The sequence below is a fragment of the Hippopotamus amphibius genome, chromosome X (genome assembly GCF_030028045.1).
Source record: "Hippopotamus amphibius kiboko isolate mHipAmp2 chromosome X, mHipAmp2.hap2, whole genome shotgun sequence".
Lineage (NCBI taxonomy): Eukaryota > Metazoa > Chordata > Mammalia > Artiodactyla > Hippopotamidae > Hippopotamus > Hippopotamus amphibius.
In genome coordinates, this window is record NC_080203.1 from 4,037,676 (window position 1) to 4,058,915 (window position 21,240).

The 21,240-nt window shown below is 44.4% G+C and overlaps 2 protein-coding genes across 4 annotated transcripts in view; one reads left to right on the forward strand and one right to left on the reverse strand.

Moving 5' to 3' along the window:
- NSDHL (NAD(P) dependent steroid dehydrogenase-like) overlaps positions 1-10,533 on the reverse strand; it is a 31,447-nt gene extending 20,914 nt beyond the window's left edge. The window contains exons 1-2 of one of the 2 annotated variants that reach the window (XM_057719370.1): positions 10,379-10,483; positions 170-281 (exon numbers count right to left, since the gene is read on the reverse strand). In XM_057719370.1, coding sequence (XP_057575353.1) covers positions 170-241 — 72 coding nt within the window. In that variant the 5' untranslated portion in view covers positions 242-281; positions 10,379-10,483. Of the gene's footprint in view, positions 1-169; positions 282-10,378 lie in introns of both variants that reach the window. The other variant, XM_057719369.1, reaches the window with a different exon arrangement.
- Positions 10,534-10,688: 155 nt separating this feature from the next.
- On the forward strand, positions 10,689-14,838 carry CETN2 (centrin 2). 2 transcript variants are annotated; one of them, XM_057719354.1, is made up of 5 exons: positions 10,689-10,787; positions 11,676-11,834; positions 12,093-12,221; positions 13,633-13,770; positions 14,197-14,838. In XM_057719354.1, the coding sequence occupies exons 1-5, from the start codon at positions 10,689-10,691 to the stop codon at positions 14,284-14,286; spliced, it is 615 nt and encodes a 204-aa protein (XP_057575337.1). In that variant the 3' UTR covers positions 14,287-14,838. The 2 variants fall into 2 exon arrangements, with proteins under 2 accessions (XP_057575337.1, XP_057575338.1); XM_057719355.1 differs by lacking the exon at positions 10,689-10,787 and adding an exon at positions 10,792-10,924.
- The last annotated feature ends 6,402 nt before the right edge of the window (positions 14,839-21,240 follow it).

The window sequence follows — 21,240 nt, forward strand, 5'->3', positions numbered from 1 at the left end:
TTAAGTATATATATCTTCAATAAAGAAACAATACTCAACATTGATTGATTTAATAAATGAATCAAATATGATTTGTAACCCATAGCTGTATATCAATGCCTTGCTGTATGTATGTGCTCGAATTTCCCCTTATCTTGTTTTGGTTAACTTTTTTCGTATCAGTACTCACTTTTGGAAAGTCTTCTGTGAAGTGTGTCCGCGTGCCCTTGTCTTGCACGGGCTCACCAGCTGCTTGTTCCATTTCAGCTTCAAATATGGCCCCGTCTGCAATCAACTTCTCTCTTTAAAGACATATTTGGAGACAGACATGTTATATAAACTGAAACATCATTTAGCTGTTAGTGTTTTGTGTGGATGCACCTGCCCCCACCCCAAAGACACACAGAATTTTCACAAAGAGCTCAATCACAGGTGCAGCTGCTGGATGAAGCACTCAGTGAACATTCCTGTGATGCAGGCTGCCCATAACTCGCTTGGACTAGACGCAGAATGGGAAGCCAGTGAAATAACCTCATTCACCAGTCACAACGAAAAGACTATCTCTAGCATCACAGCTTTTCCCACGGCACTCATGCACCACACTTATTCTCTATTTATCTAGCATCGATCAGTCGACTAGCAGACTGCGGCAGTACAGTGGGAAAATGCACAGACCCGGGGAGGCCCGGGTTGCAGTCCTGACACTGTCCGAAAGTGTATCAATCTGCTCAAGCCATGTCTCTTTGCTGCAGTTCAATAAAACAGACTCAGTGCTCATCCCCGTGATGCCAGGGCATGGGACGCTGGGAGGAAGAAGAGAAAGATGAGACAGAACTCTCCTTCCTGGTGGAATTAAAGCCACCCTGACCACATAAAGAACTCAGAGTGTCTGGGGCCATGAAAAACCCCTGGGAAGTGGTCAGAGTATGGTGGAGAACCAGGCGTTCACAACCAAGAGACAGTAGCAAAGCATATCAGGTGACAAAGTCCCACAACAAGACCAAACCAATGAACTGCAAACAAAGGGAAGCCATTCAATTTGCAGTTACAATGCATTTGGTCTTCCATCTGTTTTCTTGGTAGTGGTCAATTTACCTAAGTCACAGACTCCCTAACACCCGGAGACGGCAAAATCCATGACAAAGAAAGTCTAACTGCTCACAAAAGGCTAGATTCAGAGAACGCTCTTCAGTAAGGAGGTGGCAGGCAGGTGTGCGCAGGCGTGCGCACGCACACGGTCATGTGTCACTGTAGGAGCTGATTTTGTGGCCTGGAAATGGATGTTACGATCCTCAATGTCTGGTGGAGCCATTTTGGGGAAACATATTTCTGAAATTGTAATGGAAGTTATCAGGAAATACACTTCAAAACTTCATTTTTCATGGAACTTTTTAGAATGCACATTAATGCATAAGCAAAGTCAACCTGTAGTTCTATGCCTATCCTGGCCCTCTTTCTACACCATAATCCTCTTTGTGTTGGCAGGTGGCCCTGTCATCTGTTTTCCCTAAACAGATGTGGCTGGTGAACTTTTTATTCCTTTGGTTCAACGTGCATCAGCCAGGGAACAAGGATCTGGGCACCTGCACCAAGGCCTAGCAAACAGCGTGCCTAGGGGTCCTGTCTTGCTCACAGCTATAGCTCGACACTCACACATCCACTGCACTCATGAGTACGTGGTGTGTGCACACACACACATGCTTACTGCTTTCAACTGCATACACACAGACACCCACCTAAGATGCAGGAGCTTCACTGGGGGCAAATGGGTTTGTTATTTTTCTGATGGTGTTAGACGTGCCAAAACCCACTGCTGGTTTCTTACTCAATCTCTCCTGATACACAGGGAAGCATGAGGAAATGGGAGGGCAGACAGCATGTGGAGTGCTGTGGCCACAAGCCAAGGAATGCCCGGAGCCACCAGAAGCTGGCAGAGGCAGGAAGGAAACTCCCCTAGAGCCTGCAGAGGGAGCCTGCACTGAAACACCTTGATTTCAGACTGCTAACCTCCGAAACTGTGAAAAAATAAATAGCTCTTGTTTTAAGCCACCTACTTTGTGGTTATTTGTTACAGCAGCCACAGGAAGTCAACACAGTATTCTTTGCAGTCCTGAAATCCAATCAGCACAGCCACCAATTCCACAGCTCCCCTGTACTACTAGAAAGGCAAGAAGCCTTAAAGCCTATTCCCCTCCCTTGATCTCTATGGGAAGGCCTGGGGGTGAAAGAAGAAACCCGTCCTGCCCCCATGGATCCGTAACTTTCAAATAATGCATATACAATTCTCAGCAAACCAACCTCTTGTAAAAATAAAAACAAAAACAAATCTAATTTGTCTCAAATTATATACAAATTATTTTAAAGTTTGTAAATATTATGAGGTAGATAAGAATTCTGGTGATACTTTAGTTGTTTCTAGTGGCTGGGTACCCAGGTCTAGCCTAGGGAATGAGTCAGATCCACTGGCAACAACCCCCTCCCCACCACAACAACCTAAATCCCCCATGTGATATATGTTCAGGTCCAAATGAACACCAAGAATAGCTCTGACTGAATACACATTTCTCCAAAAGAGATATACTTCACAGATGGCCAAAGAGCACATGAAAAGATGCTCAACCTCACTAATCATCAAGGAAATGTGAATCAAAACCATGAGATATCACCTGTTAGGATGGCTATTATCAAAAACCCCCAGAAAACAGAAAATAACAAGCATTGATGAGGATGGAAAGAAACTGGAACCCTTGTTCACTGTTGGTGGGAATGTAAAATGGTGCAGCTGCTGTGGGAAACAGTATGGTGGGTCCTAAAAAAATTAAACATAGAATGACCATAGGATCAAGCAATTCTATGTCTGGGTACATACTCCAAAAATCTGAAAGCAGGGATTTGAACAGATATTTGTACACCCATGTCCATGGCAGCACTATGAACAGAAGCCAAAAAGTGGGAGCAAGCCAAGTGTGCATTGATGGATAAATAGATAAAATGGAATATTTTTCAGCCTCAGAAAGGAAGGAAATTCTGGCAACTATGGAATGGGAGAAAATATTTGCAAACCTTATATCTAATAAGGAGTTAATCTCCAAACTGTATGAGGAACTTCAAATCAATAGTTAAAAAAAAAAGAAAAAAGGGAAAACAATCCAAACTAATAACCTGATTACAAAATGAGTTAAGGATTTGAACAGACATTTCTCCAAAGAAGACATACAAATGGCCAACAGGCCCCTGAAAAGATACTCCACATCACCAATCATCAGGGCAATGTAAAACAAAACTTCAGTGAGATACCACTCCACCCTGTCAGGATGGCTGTTATCAAAAAGTTAGAAGATAAGTGTTGGTGAGGATGTGGAGAAACTGGAAGCTTTGTACACTGTTGGTGGGAATGCAACAATACAGCTGCTGTGGAAAACAGTACAGAGGTTCCTCAAAAAATTAAAATAGAACCACCAAACCACCATATGATTCAGCAATTCCAATTCTGGGTATATATTCAAAAGAATTGAAGCCAGAATCATGAAGAGATATGGGTACTCCTAAGCTCACTGCAGCACTATTCACAGTAGCCAACATGCAAACAACCTAAGTGTTCACTGATGGATGAATGGATGAAGAAAATGTGGTAGATACATACAACAGAATACTATTAAGCCTTAAAAAAGAAGGAACTTCCACAATATGAGACAAAAGAAGGAAATTCCACAATATGAGACATGGATGAACTCTGAGAATATTATGCTAAATGCAGTAAGCCAGTCACAGAAAGACAAATACTGCATGATTCCACTTATATGAAGTATCTAAAGTAGTGAAATTGGTTGCCAGGGGCTGGGGGAGGGGGAAAGGGGGAGTTACTGGTCAATGGGCAGAAAGGTTCAGTTAAGCAAGGTGAGTAAGTTCTAGAGGTGTGTTGTACCTATTGTACATCTCAATATTTGTTAATATGGTGGATCTCATCTTAAGCGTTCTTACAACAATAAAATAAAAAAAAGAGACATTCTGACACATGCTACAACATGGATGAACTTATGCTAAATGAAATAAGAACTGCGGACACATTATACTAAGTGAAAGAAGCCAGACACAAAAGGACAACTATTATATGATTCTACTTATATGAGGTCCCTAGAGTAGTCAAATTCATAGACACAGAAAGTAGAAGCATGGGGGCCAGGAGCTGGGAGGAGAGGAGGAATCAGGGAGTGATGCTTAGTAGGTATAGAGTTTCAGTTCTACAAGATGAAAAGAGGTCTGGAGATGGAGGGTGGTGATGCTTGCACAATAATATGAACGTAATTAATGCCACTGAACTGTACACTTGAAAATGGTTAAAATGGCAAATTTTCGGTTCTGTCTATTGTACCACACACACTCACATGAACAGCTGTGAATGGGAAAATAAGACCCCAAAGAGCAACGTTCTAGGGGCTGGGATTGTTAAGGTTCACACATCAGAAGCCTCAAGTCTTTTTCCTTTAAAATGGTAGGTCTCTGAATTAAAAGCAGTATGTATGTCCTTGTTCCTCTATGCACACTGGGACAGGTCGTTAGCTAAAAAGAATCTAGGAAAAGAGACCCACCTTCTACTAGTGAAACTCAAGCGCCTGGCTCCACTTCCCAGCAAGGGGGAGGAAGGCCGCTGGTAGGATTAGATACAGAGAGAAGGGAGTGAGCCCATCGCTGCCTTCCTGCTGGGGAAGAGTCCCCAGCCAGTGAATCCTGGGGACAAAAGGATGGGATAGTCTGTCCATTTCAAACCAGATAAAGACAAGTGTTCCCTCCTTCGCAAACGTGGGAGACCAGGCTCTTTGTGAAGGGGAAATCCAGAGCAGCTCAGAGGGGTGTGCTGGGGTAGTCAGGGCCCGGCCTGCTGCTGTCCATGGAGTCAGTGTGGGAAGCTAAACTGTGGGCACTGCAAGCTCGATACCGTAGTCTGTGGAAAGACGATGCCTGTATATGCAAGAAAAACGCTAACAGCATGCGAGGCTTCCCCCCCCCCCCCACTTCCCCAAAGGACTTGATCAGCTCAATCTTGTCCTTTCATGGACCTGAGGTGTCCCTGTGTTTCTGTCTGTCATTCATCTCTCCACTGCTCTATTTACTTTTAGGACACAGAAAGGCCCTGGCTTTGAATTTGTGGTGGCCACTGACAAAGCCATCAGCCTGCCTGAGAGCTTTAACTTATGCTCTTCCCTCCACCTGGAATATCCTCCCTGTCCTCTCCACAGGGAAGTGTGCAGCCTTTGAGGCCGAGCTCAGCTGTCACCTCTGTGAAACCTCCCCCTCCCCAGGCAAGGTTAGCTGCTTCCTCAGCACTGGTTTCTGTTCTCACTCTAACAGAGCACAGAGCTTTAGGCTTTTTCTGCTCATGTCTGTCCTGGCCCTGGAGGGCCAGCAAGAAGCCTGGAATGGAATATGAACTGTGCTGCTGCAGCTGGTCTAAGAGGTCTCATCTGCAGAGCAGCGATCCTTCACACTGACCTCAGAGTTGCTGTACAGCTGAAATAAGCCCCAAGGGTAAAAGAGGAGCTGCAAGTTGTAAAAAAGTTGTAAAAAGGCACCCTGGTGTCAGCTCACTCACTCATACATTTCCCTCATTCACAAGGCCATTGCCAAACAGAACCTGTATAAGTCAAAGCACCGACCTTCAGGGAATCCAGCATCTGGGGTGGGAGACAGGTTTAGTGGAATATTGCACAAATGCCTTTGAGTTCTGATGAGGGTAAACCCAGGTGGGGAGGCGATCCCTAAGTCAAGTTCTAAGGCCCTGGAGGCATGAGGCAAACAGAAGGGCTGGGTGTCCTAAAAGACATTCCAAGGCCAGGGGTGGGAAGCACGAGGTGATGGCACAGCCAGCCCGTTTTGTGACAAGTTGTGACACATCAAGTGTGAAGCAAGACTGGGAGCAAAGTTAAGAATGTACAGGGGCTGTGTGTCAGGATAAGGAGTTACCCTAGGAGGAGATGGGGGAGGCTTTGGAATTTGTAAGCAAGGATGAGTGTTAAGGTTAGGAAGATCACTCTGGCTGCAGTGTGCAGAAGGGATTTTAGCTGAGTCTAAGGCTCTGAGCATGCCACATAGGTGGAATGATAAGAGCTAAGAAGAGAAAAAAATTAATAGTGCTTATACAGAAAAATTTATAGATGCTACCAGAAAATTGTTAGAGTTAATCACAGAATTTGGTAAACTTGTAGGATACAAAATTAATGCACAGAAATCTCTTGCATTCCTAGACGCCAACAATGAAAGCAGAAAGAGAAATTAAGGAAACACTCCCATTTACCATTGCAACAAAAAGAATAAAATACCTAGGAATAAACCTGCCTAAGGAGGCAAAAGACCTGTATGCAGAAAACTATAAGACACTGATGAAAGAAATCAAAGATGATACAAACTGATGGAGAGATATACCATGTTCTTGGATTGGAAGAATCAACATTGTGAAAATGAGTATACTACTCAAAGCAATCTACAGATTCAATGCAATCCTTATCAAATTACCAATAGCATTTTTCACAGAACTAGAACAAAAGATTATACAATTTATATGGAAACACAAAAGACCCCAAATAGCCAAAGCAATCTTGAGAAGAAAAAATGGAGCTGGAGGAATCAAGCTACCTGACTTCAGACTATACTACAAAGCTACAGTAATCAAGACAGTATGGTACTGGGACAAAAACAGACATACAGATCAATGGAACAGGATAGAAAGCCCAGAGATAAACCCACATACATATGGTCACCTTATCTTCGACAAAGGAGGCAAGAATATACAATGGAGAAAAGACAGCCTCTTCAATAAGTGGTGCTGGGAAAACTGGACAGCTACATGTAAAAGAATGAATTTAGAACATTCCCTAACACCAGACATAAAAATAAACTCAAAATGGATCAAAGACCTACATGTAAGGCCTGGCACTATAAAACTCTTAGAGGAAAACATAGGCAGAACACTCTGTGACATAAATGACAGCAAGATCTTTCTTAACCTACCTCCTAGAGTAAAGGAAATAAAAACAAAAATAAACAAATGGGACATAATGAAACTTAAAAGTTTTTGCACAGCAAAGGAAAAACCATAAATATGATGAAAAGACAACCCACAGAGTGGGAGAAAATATTTTCCAATGAAGCAACTGACAAAAGATTAATCTCCAAAATATATAAGCAGCTCACACAGCTCAATATCAAAAAAAAACAAACCCTCAATCCAAAAAATGGGCAGAAGACCTAAACAGACATTTCTCCAAAGAAGACATACAGATGGCTAACAAACACATGAAAAGATGCTCAACATCACTCATCATTAGAGAAATGCAAACCAAAACTACAATGAGGTATCACTTCATACCAGTCAGAGTGGCCATCATCCAAAAATCTAGGAACAATAAATGCCGGAGAGGATGTGGAGAAAAGGGAACACTCCTGCACTGTTGGTGGGAATGTAAATTACTACAGCCACTATGGAAAACAGTATGGAGGTTCCTTAAAAGACTAAAAATAGAACTACCATATGACCCAGCAATCCCACTACTGGGCATATACCCAGAGAAAACTGTAATTCAAAAGGATACATGTACTACAATGTTCATCCCAGCACTATTTACAATAGCCAGGACATGGAAGCAACCTAAATGCCCATTAACAGATGAATGGATAAAGAAGATGTGGCACATATATACAATGGAATATTACTCAGCAATAAAAAGGAATGAAATTGAGTTATTTGTAGTGAGGTGGATGGATCTAGAGTCTGTCATACAGAGTGAAGTCAGAAAGAGAAGAACAAATACCGTATGCTAACACATATATATGGAATGTTAAAAAAATGGTAGTGATGAACTCAGTGGTAGAGGAAGAATAAAGACACAGACGTAGAGAACAGACTTGAGGACATGCAGAGGTGGGGAAGGAGAAGCTGGAATGAAGTGAAAGAGTAGTATTAACATTTATATACTACCAAATCTAAAATAGATAGCTGGTGGATAGCAACTGCCTAACACAGGGAGATCAACCCGATGATTGCTGATGACCCAGAGGGGTGGGATAGGGAGGGTGGGAAGGAGGCTTGGGAGGGAGGCTCAAGAGGGGGGGAAAAAGGGGGCTACATGTATAAATAAGCTGATTTGCTTTGTTGTACAGCGGAAACTGGCACAACCGTGTAAAGCTATTATACTCCAATAAAGATTGAAAAAAAAACGAAGAAAAGAAAAAAAAAGAATTAATAGTGCTTGAAAACCTGCTAAATGTCAGGCCCTTTTACATATGAGCACAATAGGTCCTTGGTATCTGTGGGACATTGGTTCCAGGAGCCCCCGCAGATAGCAAAATCCAAGGACACCCAAATCCTTCAGACAAAATGACACAGTATTTGCAAATAACCTACATACATCCTCCTGTATACTTTAAATCATCTCAAGATTACTTCTAATACCTAATACGATATCAACGCTATGTAAATACCTGTAAATACTATGTCAATGCTATGTAAATTGTTGCCTATGTAGCAAATTCAAGTTGTGCTTTTGAAACTTTCTGGAATTTTTTATTCAACGCTTTTGATCCATGGCTGGTTGATCCCTGGATGTGGAACCCACAGATATGAAGGGCTGACTGTATGTTATACCATTAAGATCCAAAAAGCATGCAGCTGGGAAGACAGTAGTGGTCTCATTCAACAGATAAGAAACTGAGGCTCAGAGAGGTCAAGTGACTTGCCCAAAGTCACACTGCTGGTACAAGGCCAAGGCAGAACTTGTGGTTGCTCCTTCTACACTGCCAGGCTGTCTCCTGCAGACTCACTGGGAAGTAGCGTGTGGAAGGACATGAAGTTGGAAGGCCTAACAAGGGCAAAACTGGGTAGGAGGCTCAGATGCCATGCTTTCTGGACTTTGGTCTGTAGTCATGGGAAACCTCTGAAGGTTTAAGGGCATGCGGGTGACCTGAACAGAACTCTTCAAGGAGATTAACCTGGTGGAGGAGGGTGGACTAGATAGGTAAGAAGCAGGAAACAGGGGGACCACTCACCACTTGTTCAACCAACATTTATAGAGTACCTAATATGTGCCCCTCACTGTTCCAGGTCCTGGAGTGCCAGCAGTAAACAGAACAAAGATGTCTGCACTCCTAGTTTCCCTTCTAGTGGGTGGGCAATGAAGAACAAAAATGAATAAGTAAAATATTCAGTGACAAATACTATGGGATAAAAGTAGAGCAAGGTGTGGAGTTTGGGTGTCCTGGGGGCTGCAGTGCTAAAGCAGAGGCTTAGCGGGGCTCACTGAGAAGGTGATAGTAGAGCAAAGACCTAGAGGAGGGAAAGAAGTGGAGCAAGCAGGCAGAAGGGGTAGCCGGAGCAAAAGTTCGAAGGGAGGAGTGTGTCTGTGCTTTTGAGTCTAGCAAGGAAGCTAGTGTCCAGGGGCTGGAGGGAGCCAGGGGATAGGGGCAGCAGAGGTGGGAAAGAGAAAAGAAACAGCACTTATGGAGGAAAATGGATAGAATCTGGAGGCTGGTTAATGGGAAGCGGGCACGACAAGAGTCAAATATGACCGAAAGGTTTTGGACCTGGTTTATGCTCAAAGAGGAAGAGGGTAAAGGGCATAAGGTCGACACTTTCATTTAACGAATGTCAATAAACCTCAGGCTTTTTCAGCCTGAGAAACGTATGCTCTGTCCCCTGCCTTCCTAAATACTGAGCCAGTGCCCAGAGGGGAAGGAGGTCAAGGCTGAGAGCAAAGAAGCACCCTTACACTGAACTGGCTGAAGGCAGACCGTGGACCTCCAGCTCCAGTGCTGCAGCTCCGTCTCATCTCATACCCTGGCACATGCCCCCTTGTAATTCTCCAAGCAGGTCTCAACTTCCAAAACTCCTGTGACTTTGCTCATGAGGTGACTCCACCTGCAATGCTCCTCACTATCCGCCTTGAGTGTTTGGGGGTCAAAAAGAGTATATTTTGATGACCTGCCCCCTCACGCTCACTCATATCTCCTTCAATTCCTTCGAAGTCCGTTCCCAGGCCCCCAGCTCACCTTCCCGGGCTGCTTTTAGCCAGGTGAGAACTAAAGTGATCCTGTCTTAGAACCTACTTGAGGGGTGGGGGGTGTGGGGTGCTCTTCAACGGACACGCTCAAAGAAAGAGCCAGAGCCTCCGCTGGATTCGGCTTCTAAGTCCCAGACGACCGAACCTCTGCGACAAGGCTCGGCACGTCCCTTCCTTTCTCTGGGTCTCAGTGGACCCGTGAGCACAGTGTCTGCTCCAACACGAAAGGTCATGGTCTTCTCTGGCTCCTCTGACCCCAACTCAATCTCAGGCCAGACCAGAAAATCCCGACCCGGATCCCCCCAGCCAACCCTTCCAGTCATGTCGCCGACACAAGGACGAGGTCGTACCCCTTACCAGTCTGCAGGCTCCCCCCTGGCCGGCCCCAGCGCGTCCGCCGCCTGCACCCTCAGAGACCCCGCGGTCTGCAGCCACCCTTTTCTCCCCGCCCAGGTGAGCCGAGGATCAGCAGAGGGTCCTTCACCAATGGGATTGGCTCGGTTTGGTGCTGCCTCAGCCAGTCAGTGCTAGCGGCGTGATCTTGCCCAATAAGGTCAGGCCGCGAGCTCACCGCCCCCCGCCCTACGCCAGGTGTTCGTCGGGTTAGCCCCACCCACTGCAGCCCTGTGCCAATAGGGAGCGGCAGCGAGCGGTCCGCCAATGGGGAGCGACGCCGCGCGCGCGGGGCGGTGGGAACGGCGCCTAATCAGCGTGTACGTCGGTTGCCGTAACAACGGGAAGTGGAGTCCGCTGGCGATGGTGAGTGCGTGCCGTGGTCTCGAGCCCCGCGTCCGGACGCTGAGCCCTTCCCAGGCCTTGGCAGGGCCCCGTCGCCTCTTCTGCGCGGTTCTCGGCTTTGGCACATTCTTTCTTCCTCGGAGAGCTTTCCCGGAAGGGTAGGGTAGAGATGCCGGCAGCCCTGTTGGGCCTGTTCTTCGCCGCTGCTTCTCCTTCAGCCACAGCCAACCCCCACCCGCCCCTCGGTTTCCCCTGGCCTTCTCCAGCCCCTTCGGTGACCGTCCAAAAAAGACTCGGGTTTCCCGCAGGCCCCGACGCCTCTCTGCCTCTGGTCTCCTGGGGAAGTTTATTATGTTTGATTGTTAATGTGCATTTAAAATGTTGAATATAGGGGCTTAGGGAAACGGTTTGAGCTTCTTGGAGAAGGCTCAGATGTACCGAGGGGATTGAATTTTATTATTCGATATTGACAGAGTATACATCTTACCTTAGTGATATTTGGCCAAATCTAGAAGTAATCATTAAAACGGAGCGCTTAGAACCAAGCGGAATAGCGTTATAAGGACATTTTTAGAATTAGGATCCCCAAATTCAGGGAGAGATGACTATCTGTACAGTTCTCCCTAGTCAGATCCTTGGGTAGCTCTCTTTTGGAATGATTTTCAATAAGTGTCGTCCAAGAGAGCAAGGGATCTCCTTGCTCCTACAAACATTAGTAAAAAAGCAGGGATAGAAGTGCGCAGAAAGATTCATTGCTCTTTCCAGCAAACCCTGATATCTTTCCTGTTAAGCAAAGATTTGGAATTCGTTGGTATAAATTATTTAAAATAGATATGGTTGTAACTATTTATGTAAGATGTAGACTCTATTACTTAATATTGTGCTTTTGTGTTTGTAAAACATATAAAGGCCTCTAACTTTAAGAAGGCAAACATGGCATCAGCTGCCCAGCGAAAAAGGATGAGTCCTAAACCGGAGCTTACTGAAGAGCAGAAACAGGAAATTCGAGAAGCTTTTGATCTCTTCGATGCTGATGGAACTGGGACAATTGATGTTAAGGAACTTAAGGCAAGCCCTTTACATTCCTGCTCTGCTGCCTTGACTTGACTCTGCCTCTTTGTCTTCTGTGCTGTGTTTTCCTGTCTTTACTTACCTCAAGAATTATTAAGTAAAATTGAGTGTACATATCAATTTGCTTAATGTTACAGTCTTTCCTAGTCATTTTAACAGGATTGTGGCAGATGCTGGCTTAACGCTCTCAGCACTGGCATTCTTTCACTCCTGGGTTTAGATGTGCATATTGAGATGATCCTGTTTTCATTGTAGGTTGCAATGAGGGCACTGGGCTTTGAACCCAAGAAAGAAGAGATCAAGAAAATGATAAGCGAAATTGATAAGGAAGGGACAGGAAAAATGAACTTTAGTGACTTTTTGACTGTGATGACTCAGAAAATGGTAAGTTAGCTAAGATAATCAGCATATTTTCCACAATAATGGTGGACAAATTTGAATTTAGGTATAAAAATGTCTTCATTGAAGAAAAGTTAATGCAAATTGGAGAGGTCAGCTGATAAAGGAGAGTATTTGTGACTGAGAATTAAGATGTTTAGGTTCTACTTGGCTTTCTTCAAGGCCACAAAGTCATAAGAGAAGTCATTTTACCCTCTGAAAAGAAGTAAAAGTATTCTTGCTGTCACCTTTTTGCTATTATTTTTCTCCAACCAGTATGTCAGTGTGATAATCACAGCAGGAAAACCTTTAATAACACCAACAATATTACAGCGTCTTGCATTTTGACAGGACAGAGTCCATGTACTTTAAAGTTTGAAATTCTTTTCTCTCCCATTTTGTGTTATTCTGGGCATCCTCAGCCTGAGGCTGTGATTTTACTGCACTGAGGATTTGGTCTTTCACCATTTCCAAGGTTGAATTTACCCATTCTCTAGTCTCTGGGGTGTCACCCTTTTCACCCTTTTAAAGGGTCCAAATGGTCCAGAGAGACTCTAAGATGACACCTCACCAGTCCACCTCAGTCCCCTTAGTGTCTCATCCAGGAAAGATGTTCCCATTGGTCTATTTCACGTTCGTTGGCCTCCTGGCTCCTCCTTAGTGTGGCTCATCTACATTCTGCTGGCCTCTGGAAAAGTAACTCCATCAGTGTTTCAGGTGTGCTTCCCAGGGCACAGGTCTGTTCCTACTCTGATAATCCTGTTGCTTTGAAATCATCTAATCACACCTATATTTTTCTTCAGGGACTAATTTAAGAGTTCAGGAAGCTTAGCATTCTATAACAACGACATTCAAGGTTGGTTCCCAGATTGCTCTTATTAGGGGCTGTCTCTGTCTTTAGCTACCTTTCAGAAATATTTGGAGTTGGAGTTCTTGGAGACTTTACTCTTTTCCTCTGTTAGAGTACTTGGGATCCCGGTAATGCTATGTGATGTCATAACAAGTGAAATAGCTTTCTCTTTTCTCCCTTCCCCTCCACCCCCACCAAGAGGATCCCTCTTCTACCAGCTTAAGCAGTATAATTCCCTTAAATTTAACTCCACCATCTGCTCCTATATTTTAAAAACAAATCCACTTTCTCTTTGGTTTATACAGAAAATGTTTTAAATGCGATTCTTTATATTTCCTATTTAGCCTTTGGGTTTGTTATAATTTCATTATTTGTCCTCTTTTTCTGCCCTGGTTGATAGGTGATCTTCTGTGATCTAACACTTATGGTCATGAAGGCTGTGACCAAGCCCATGTGGTGATGTCCAGACAGGGCAGAGGGGACGGGCGGTCATGGCACTGCAGGACATGAGTCAGTATGAGTCACGAGTATCTCCCTATTCATGTGTTTTATGTTCTGCTTGTTAAGTCTGAGAAAGATACCAAAGAAGAAATCCTGAAAGCTTTCAAGCTCTTCGATGATGATGAAACTGGGAAGATATCATTCAAAAATTTAAAACGTGTAGCCAAGGAGTTGGGTGAAAACCTCACCGATGAGGAGCTGCAGGTTTGTGATACATCAGCCTGGAGTGTGACTTTTCTGAGTTACATTTTCTCTGGTTACATGTGAAGGAAAACTAGTGTTCTCTTGTCAATCTGCTGACCACTTAATTTCTCTTTTGATAGTGTGACAAACGTACGGACGCTGCTCTCAGAAAAATACACACATGGACAATTTTACTTACTATTTTAGGTTTTAGGAATCTCCCTAGTCAAGATGATCTCTGAGCTCCCTTCTAGGTGATACACGTGTGGCAAAGTGTGACTTGGTTTTCAGATGACTTTTTAGGAACCAAAATATTATAAAAAGCAGCACATTTGCATCAGGTGGACCACAATTTTCTATTCATGTAGCATTATAAAATCCTATTACTTAGTCACATTTTTGTTTCATTTATGAATTAATCTAACTGGAATCCTTTCTGCCCTTCAGGAAATGATTGATGAAGCTGATCGAGATGGAGATGGAGAAGTTAATGAGCAAGAGTTCCTGCGCATCATGAAGAAGACCAGCCTTTATTAAGATCAGTCTTGTCTTTTCTGCAGCAAGCACATGGAACTCGATTTAGTGCCTGCTGTTGTGTGAAGCCTGGTTTTTGAGAACATAAATTATTTTTCCCCCACTGACCTCTCTATAACTTTAGTAACAGCTCTGAATCTATTTTCGACTTTTGAAAGTGTTCTTTGAAATCGAGGTTCTTTGTAAGGTGACCTGCTGACTGCTGTAATTCTCCAGGGCAGAACGAGAGCGTGTTAGAGTGGAGAAAAGGGTCTTCAAGCTTTTGCCCGCCTGCCATTCTGCCTTGTATCGCTTAACTCTTGTCCTGCATTCCCACATTTATGCCACTGCAGAACAACTTCTTCACGAGCACATGTTGTACCTGTGTCACCACAAGCAGGGGGCATCTCAATGCTTCCAAGTTTAACTGGCACCTGAGTGCAGTTTTCTCTTTTATAAAACCCAGTGAACTCTCTTACTTGCATTTGGGTGTATGTGCGTGTGTGCGCACCATTTGTTTTGTCTTCAAATAAAGTCTTTCTTATTTTGAGTTCTTGTTCTCTAAGGATGAGTTCTTTAGCCTTGACTATGAGTTCAGCTTCTAAACCATTTCATTGAAGGCAGCCTGGTAGATCCCAAACTCCTTGCCAGCCCATGAACAGAAAACAAAATAATCCTTTACTACTGACATGAATTGTTTTTTGCCTTGGGAACTTGTCAGTTTGTAAAACTAGTTGACCATTTTGCATAAACCTAAATGATGCTCTAAAAAATAGTTTTGGCAAAGTGTACAGCTGGACAAGAGTCTTACTGGTAATTTGTGCTTGGGACAAATTGGGGAAAGCCAGGTGATGATGACAGTAGCTTGAGCTTAGCCAACCTCTGGTCAGCTTATTTGCTGGATGGTGTCTCAGAATCTCTGTGTGGGTTGGTCCAGTGACTTTGTCCAGCTCCCTCCTGGCCCTGTATGGGATGACCTATAAGAGAAATCCTGGCAGATGGCATTAAAGTCTCTGCCCCAGGCTGAGGGTGGGGAGCAAGAAGGGATGAGGAGGGATGGAAAACAACTGACACCCACACATAGGTTTCAAACTTCTGGGGGGCATCCTAATCCTGGGATAGGGTTGCCTGATTTAGCTAATAAAAAGAGAACACCTAGGTCAGTTTGAATTTCAGATCAATTTTTTTCAAGTGCAAGTGTATCCCATGTGGACATTTTGTTGTTTATTCATTGTTGATCTGAAATTCAACTTTACATGGATGTCCTGTATTTCAACTAGCAGCCCTACGTGGGGTGCCTCTTAAAGAGATGTGACCCTGGGCCTCATATGTGGACACTGGCATCCTGGAGGACTTGGGGACAAGTCTCCTGAAGAGGGACTGCTCCTTGAGAAACAGGTATGTGGGGGCAGCCCAGGGTAGCCTCAGACCTGAATTCTCACATGGGCTCCACCACTTCTGGGCTGTGTAATTTGGGGTAAGCTACTTCTCTGGGTGCCTCAGGCTCCTTTTCTGTATGATAGGGAGAAGAGTGGTGCTTAACTCAATCTCGGGGGGTCCAATGAAAACTTAACAAAAAGGACCTGGATTTACAGTGTCCAAGAAGGAGGCATTTCAGAAGTATTTGTTCTCATTCATTCCTTTGGTATGGTTGTCACATAAGCTTTTTGTTGAATGTGGATCCGTGAAGCTTTTATGATTATTGTCACCAAAGTCGAGTTGACAGCATTTCCTGTGAAGATTTGACCTTTGCCATATTGCTGTTTTCTAATAAGAGGCATATGATCTGATAAAAGACACACAGTATTGGAAAGGAGTGAAAAGACTGGGCCCTACTTCCCATTCCACTGTTAACTGTCACCCTGGAAACATTCTTGATGTTCTTCACCTGCTTGATGTTCTTCTAAATGAAATAAAGTCAGAATCTCTTGGACGGAGGGAGAGTGGCAAGCAACATGGTATCCCTAAGGATAAGGACAGACATAATGTGCTTGCCGTATCTGTGCCTGGCAGCCATTCTAAGATAGATTTGCAGTTGCTCAGTGGAGAGGATGGGGACAGAGCATGAGAATCAGTGGATGTGGCACTGGAGCAGAGTCACAGTAGAGTCAGGAAGACGGGAATGGAGAAGGATCTGGGGGTCAGTTTATGTGGAAGCAGAAAAGAGCTGCAAGGGGGTGGGGAGATGTGGATGGAAAGGAGGCTGGGGTCATTTCATGTGGGGCTGGATCAGATAGACAGAGGGGATGGGAAGGATGGGGGGATGGTAGGCGAGACTAGTGCAGGTGTAGATGATGCAGAGAGTGCAGGATGAAAAGGGAGGGGAGTAGAGGTTAGTTCATGTGGGGCAGGACCAAGAGATGCAAGGGGAGGGACTGGGTAAACTCTGGGCAGTATGGGGGTGGACAGGTAGGGAGAGACAAGGTAGGTCAGTTCCCCAGGATGGTCTACAGATCTGGAGAGGGATGGTGGGGGATGGGCAGGGAGAGAGAAGGAACGGGGGTCAGCCCTTGTGGGTGGACCAGAGAGATGTAGAGGGAGTAGGACGGGCGGACTGGGAGAGGTAGCGGAGGTCAGGTCAACTGGGGATGGATCAGAAAGACATTGGGGACTGAGAGGGGACTGGAAAGTAAGGGACTGAGGTCTATCCACATGCGTAGGAAAAAGTGATGGGAGGGGAAAGCAGAGGGAGAGGGAGCAAGGGTTGGTTTCTGTACAGTTGGATCAGAGCTGTAGGGGCTTGGGGGTGATGAGGAGGGGAAGGGAGCAGGTATTAGATCATGTTCAGCTGGAAGAGAGAACTATAGTGGGATGAGGTGATGGGGAGGGAAAGGGTGCAGAGTTCAGTTCATTTTGGGCTGGACCAGAGAGTTTTGGGAGAGTGGAGGTGGGATTTTGATAATACAAGATTTTGACAGAGACTGGTTCGCAGAAGGATAGACCAGAGAGCTCTCTGGGAGTTGGGAGAAGGGGGAGGAGAAGGGAGCAGGGGTCCTGCATGTGGGGCTTGACCAGAGATATGCAGGTGGAGTTGGGGGGAAGCGAAGCAGAGGTTAGTTAATGTGAGGGTGGAGTAGAGAAGCACACAGGTGTGGGAGGATGGTGAGTGAGAGAGGGCATTCCATATTGGGCTGGGTTTTGGGAAGGAGGGGGAGCTGAAGTTAGTTGATGTAAGATGTCGGACCAGAGAGGATCATAGGGAGGTAGCAGGAATGTGGATGCAGAGGGAGCAGAATTGCCTTCATATGGGCCTGGAGATGGAGGGGTGGGGTTGGAGAGCGAGCTGCTGTCAGTTCCCATGAGGATGCTGTGGAGAGACTGGTGGCGGGCGGGGGAGTGGGGCTGTGATGGAAATGGGGGCTTTAAGGGAGGAAAGGGAGTGGGATGGGGATGGAGAAGTCAGTTCCTGTTGGGCTTTGTGGGCCTCCCTGGTAACTCAGGGACATACTAAGTTTCCCTGAACGAATTCTCCAGGGGGTTAGTCTTTTCTTTGCTTCAAAGTGTTCCAGCTACTAGAAACAGCCGGATTCATCGGTAGCCACACTCAGGTTTGATATGAGTAGAATCTACCCAAGGAAGCTGTTTAAAGAAAGGAGGAAGCTCATTTCATGTCTTTTTAGATGTGGAAGAGCTGCTGAACCCAGAATGTTGACCAGGCATAGGAGGGCAGAAACGCACATTGGCTGCCCTAGGGGGCCCTTTTGAAGTCCTTTCACCATCTATCAGATTTTAAATTCTTGTTTTTGTCACACTGTCAAATAGTAGGAATTTTGGAAGCACATTCAAAGGGACAATACACTCAAAACAACACTTAACCCACGATTACAGCTCATCACATTTCTGTAAAAAACAGCCAGTAGTTATTTCACTACACGCTTAATAACTCTTTTGTTTGCCTAGACCAGCTTACCTTATGATAGCTCACCCCATGAGGCCAAGTTCCTCCACAGGCCAGGAAATACCTTTTTTTGAGCACTCCATAGCCTTTGTGATAAGTGCCTTGCAGCAAGTGGCTCCCTCCTCCATTCCATGTCTCATGACCTGCTCAGCTCAACATCCTATATTCTCAAAGTTGCTGGAATATTGTGCATCTTTACTTATAGCAAAAATTATCAATATTCATTAATTGCAGATGTGGAGCAATGACACCATCCTGATGTGCCATGCTGTGACATATGGGGCCTATTTAGTGACCCAAATCTCTATCAGCAGTGCCCAAAACTGTCGTGGGGGCTCCAAGCCCAATTCTAAAAACATCACCATCAGAACTTGAGGTATCTGGAAGCCAAGTCACCTCTTCTGATTTTCCCTGCTGACCCTCAGTCTTCTAAGCCTTTCCCTTTTCCTTTGTGATTGCCATGGTTTAGAGGCTTGTCATTTTCATTGCCTTTCTCATCTTTGCCCTGAACATCTATTGTGTCACCAAGATTTCCCTACAGTAGTCTCTCTGATCCTTTTCTTCCTTTTTCATTTCTGAAGCCACCACCCCAACCCAAATTTGTAATGTCCTCCTAGTTGCTTTTTCTGTCCTGTCTTTTCCCAAGATGATCTGTGGTACTATCTTCCTTGTGCCACGATCTTGCTTAGGGAAGGAGCCTGGCCTTTAGATTCAGTCATACCTGCTTCAGATCTCAACTCTTCTGCTCAGCAGCTGTGGCCTCAGGGGACATGACTTAACTGTCTTGAGCCTCAGTTTCCTCCTTAACTTGGACTGTTCTGTCCTTAATAAGTGCCTATGTGTGTCATCCTTGGTACAGAGTTAATTTCTATACATGTACTTCTGCCCCTGCCATTGTCCCATTGAAATATTGCCCCCATTTCCCCCCAAATATGCATTCTTCTCTTCTTGTGAAACTCAGTCTGAGAGCTCCCTCCTTCCAGAAAAACTTTTGTTTGACTACAGGAGGATTCGTGGGCAGCTTCCTATCTGGAATTCTGAGACAGCAGCCTTGCAGATCTATCCCTTGCCACTAGGTGGAGTGCTAGGACAGAGAGGCTCCAAGGCACTGAGTCATTTGGTGTCCAATGGTTCAAGCTGGATATACCCAGGTGCCCTGAGAGGGCTGTGGTCCCCAACAGCCTTTGAGTATGATGGAGAGGATGCCACAGTGCCGAGAATTCTGGCGGGGCTGTGGACCCCCTAGAAAAGCTGCCAGATGCATACACTGATGGAATGATAGCTTGTCTGGCTGGATGCTCGATTAAGTCTAATTAAAAGAGAATAAAATGACATGCTTGCATTTCTGAGTGTCTGAGGGAAGAATGTGTACCTGCTACATGACCTTATTGAGATACCCTAGCTACAATGAACATTTCTCAAGGGAAGGGCACAGGTGTGCTTTTGATTCCTTCATAGCCATGCTTTGTGCCCAGTAAAATGCTCTGTTCACAACAAGGCCTCCTCATTTGCCAGCTTTGTTGATCCTGTAATAAGGATTTATTAACTCATTAAAAATCCCAGGATTCTGTGGGGTTTTTTTTCCGACCTTTATTCCTTCTTACGGCTTGAATTGTGTTCCCTTAAAACATATGTTTCAGTCCTAGCCCCCAGGACCTCAGAATGTGACTATATTTGGAGATAGGGTCTTTACCAAGTTATAATGAGTTCATCAAGGTGGGCCCTGATCCAATCTGACTGGAGTTCTTAGAAGAAAAGGGAAATTTGGATGCAGGCATGCAAAGAGGGAAGACAGTGAGGAGACAGAGAGAGACAATCATCTATAAGCCAAGGAGAGAAGCCTGGAGTAGATCCTTCCTCACAGCCTCAGAAGGAACCAACTCTGCTAACACCTTGATTTTGCACTTTCTAGCTTCCAGAACTGGGAGAGAATACATGTCTATTGTTTAAGCCCCCAAATCTGTGGAACTTTTTTTTTTAGCAGCCCCAGCAAACTCATACATGTCTCTCTTTTACTGAAAACTTCCTTTATTGCCCCGAGTGTCCTGACCAGAAGTGCACATGTTGATGTCAAGGAAACAAATATGTCCAATGATTACAAACTAAGTCTGAAAAGCATTGCAGAGATGACTGACCAGAGGCACTGTGACAGAATTTCAGATGTCATTGTTGGTGGGATTGTTCTTTCTAACTTGCTACATACAGTTTAAGAGCAATGCTTTCAGGATGAACCTGGTTCTCTGAAGAACAGACACCAACATTGTGAGGGGCACTGTTCAGTAGTGGTAAAATATCTCTGGAGCTGGACAAGTGAAATTCCGTTACGTGACCTCTGGCAAGTTACCTAAAACCTCAGTACTTCATTGGTTTCATCTGTCAAAGGTTTTTGTTTTTGTTTTTTAAATTTTATTGGAATATAGTTGACTTACAGTCTTGTGTTAGTTTCAGGTGTACAGCAAAGTGATTCACTTGTACATATACATATATTCATTTTTTTTCAGATTCTTTTCCCATGCAGGTCATTACAGAATACTGAGTAGAGTTCCCTGTGCTATACAGTAGGTCCTTATTAGTTATCTATTTTATATATAGTAGTGCGTATCTGTTAATCCCAAACTCCCAATTTACCCCTCCCTGCCCCGTTTTCCTTTTGGTAACCATGAGTTTATTTTTGAAATCTGTGAGTCTGTTTCTGTTTTGCAAATAAGTTCATTTATATCATTTAAAAAATAGATTCCACATATGAGTGATATCATGATATTTGTGTTTCTCTCTCTGATTTACTTCACTTAGTATGATAATCTCCAGGTCCATCGATGTTGCTGCAAATGATATTATTTCATTCTTTTTTATGGCTAATATTCCATTGTATATATGCACCACATCTTCTTTATCCATTCATCTGTTGATGGGCATTTAGGTTGCTTCCATGTCCTGGCTATTGTAAATAGTGTTGCAATGAACATTGGGGTGCATGTATCTTTACAAATTATAGTTTTCTCTGGATGTATGTCCAGAAGTGGGATTGATGGATCATACGGTAGTTCTATTTTTAGTTTTTTAAGGAATCTCCATTCTGT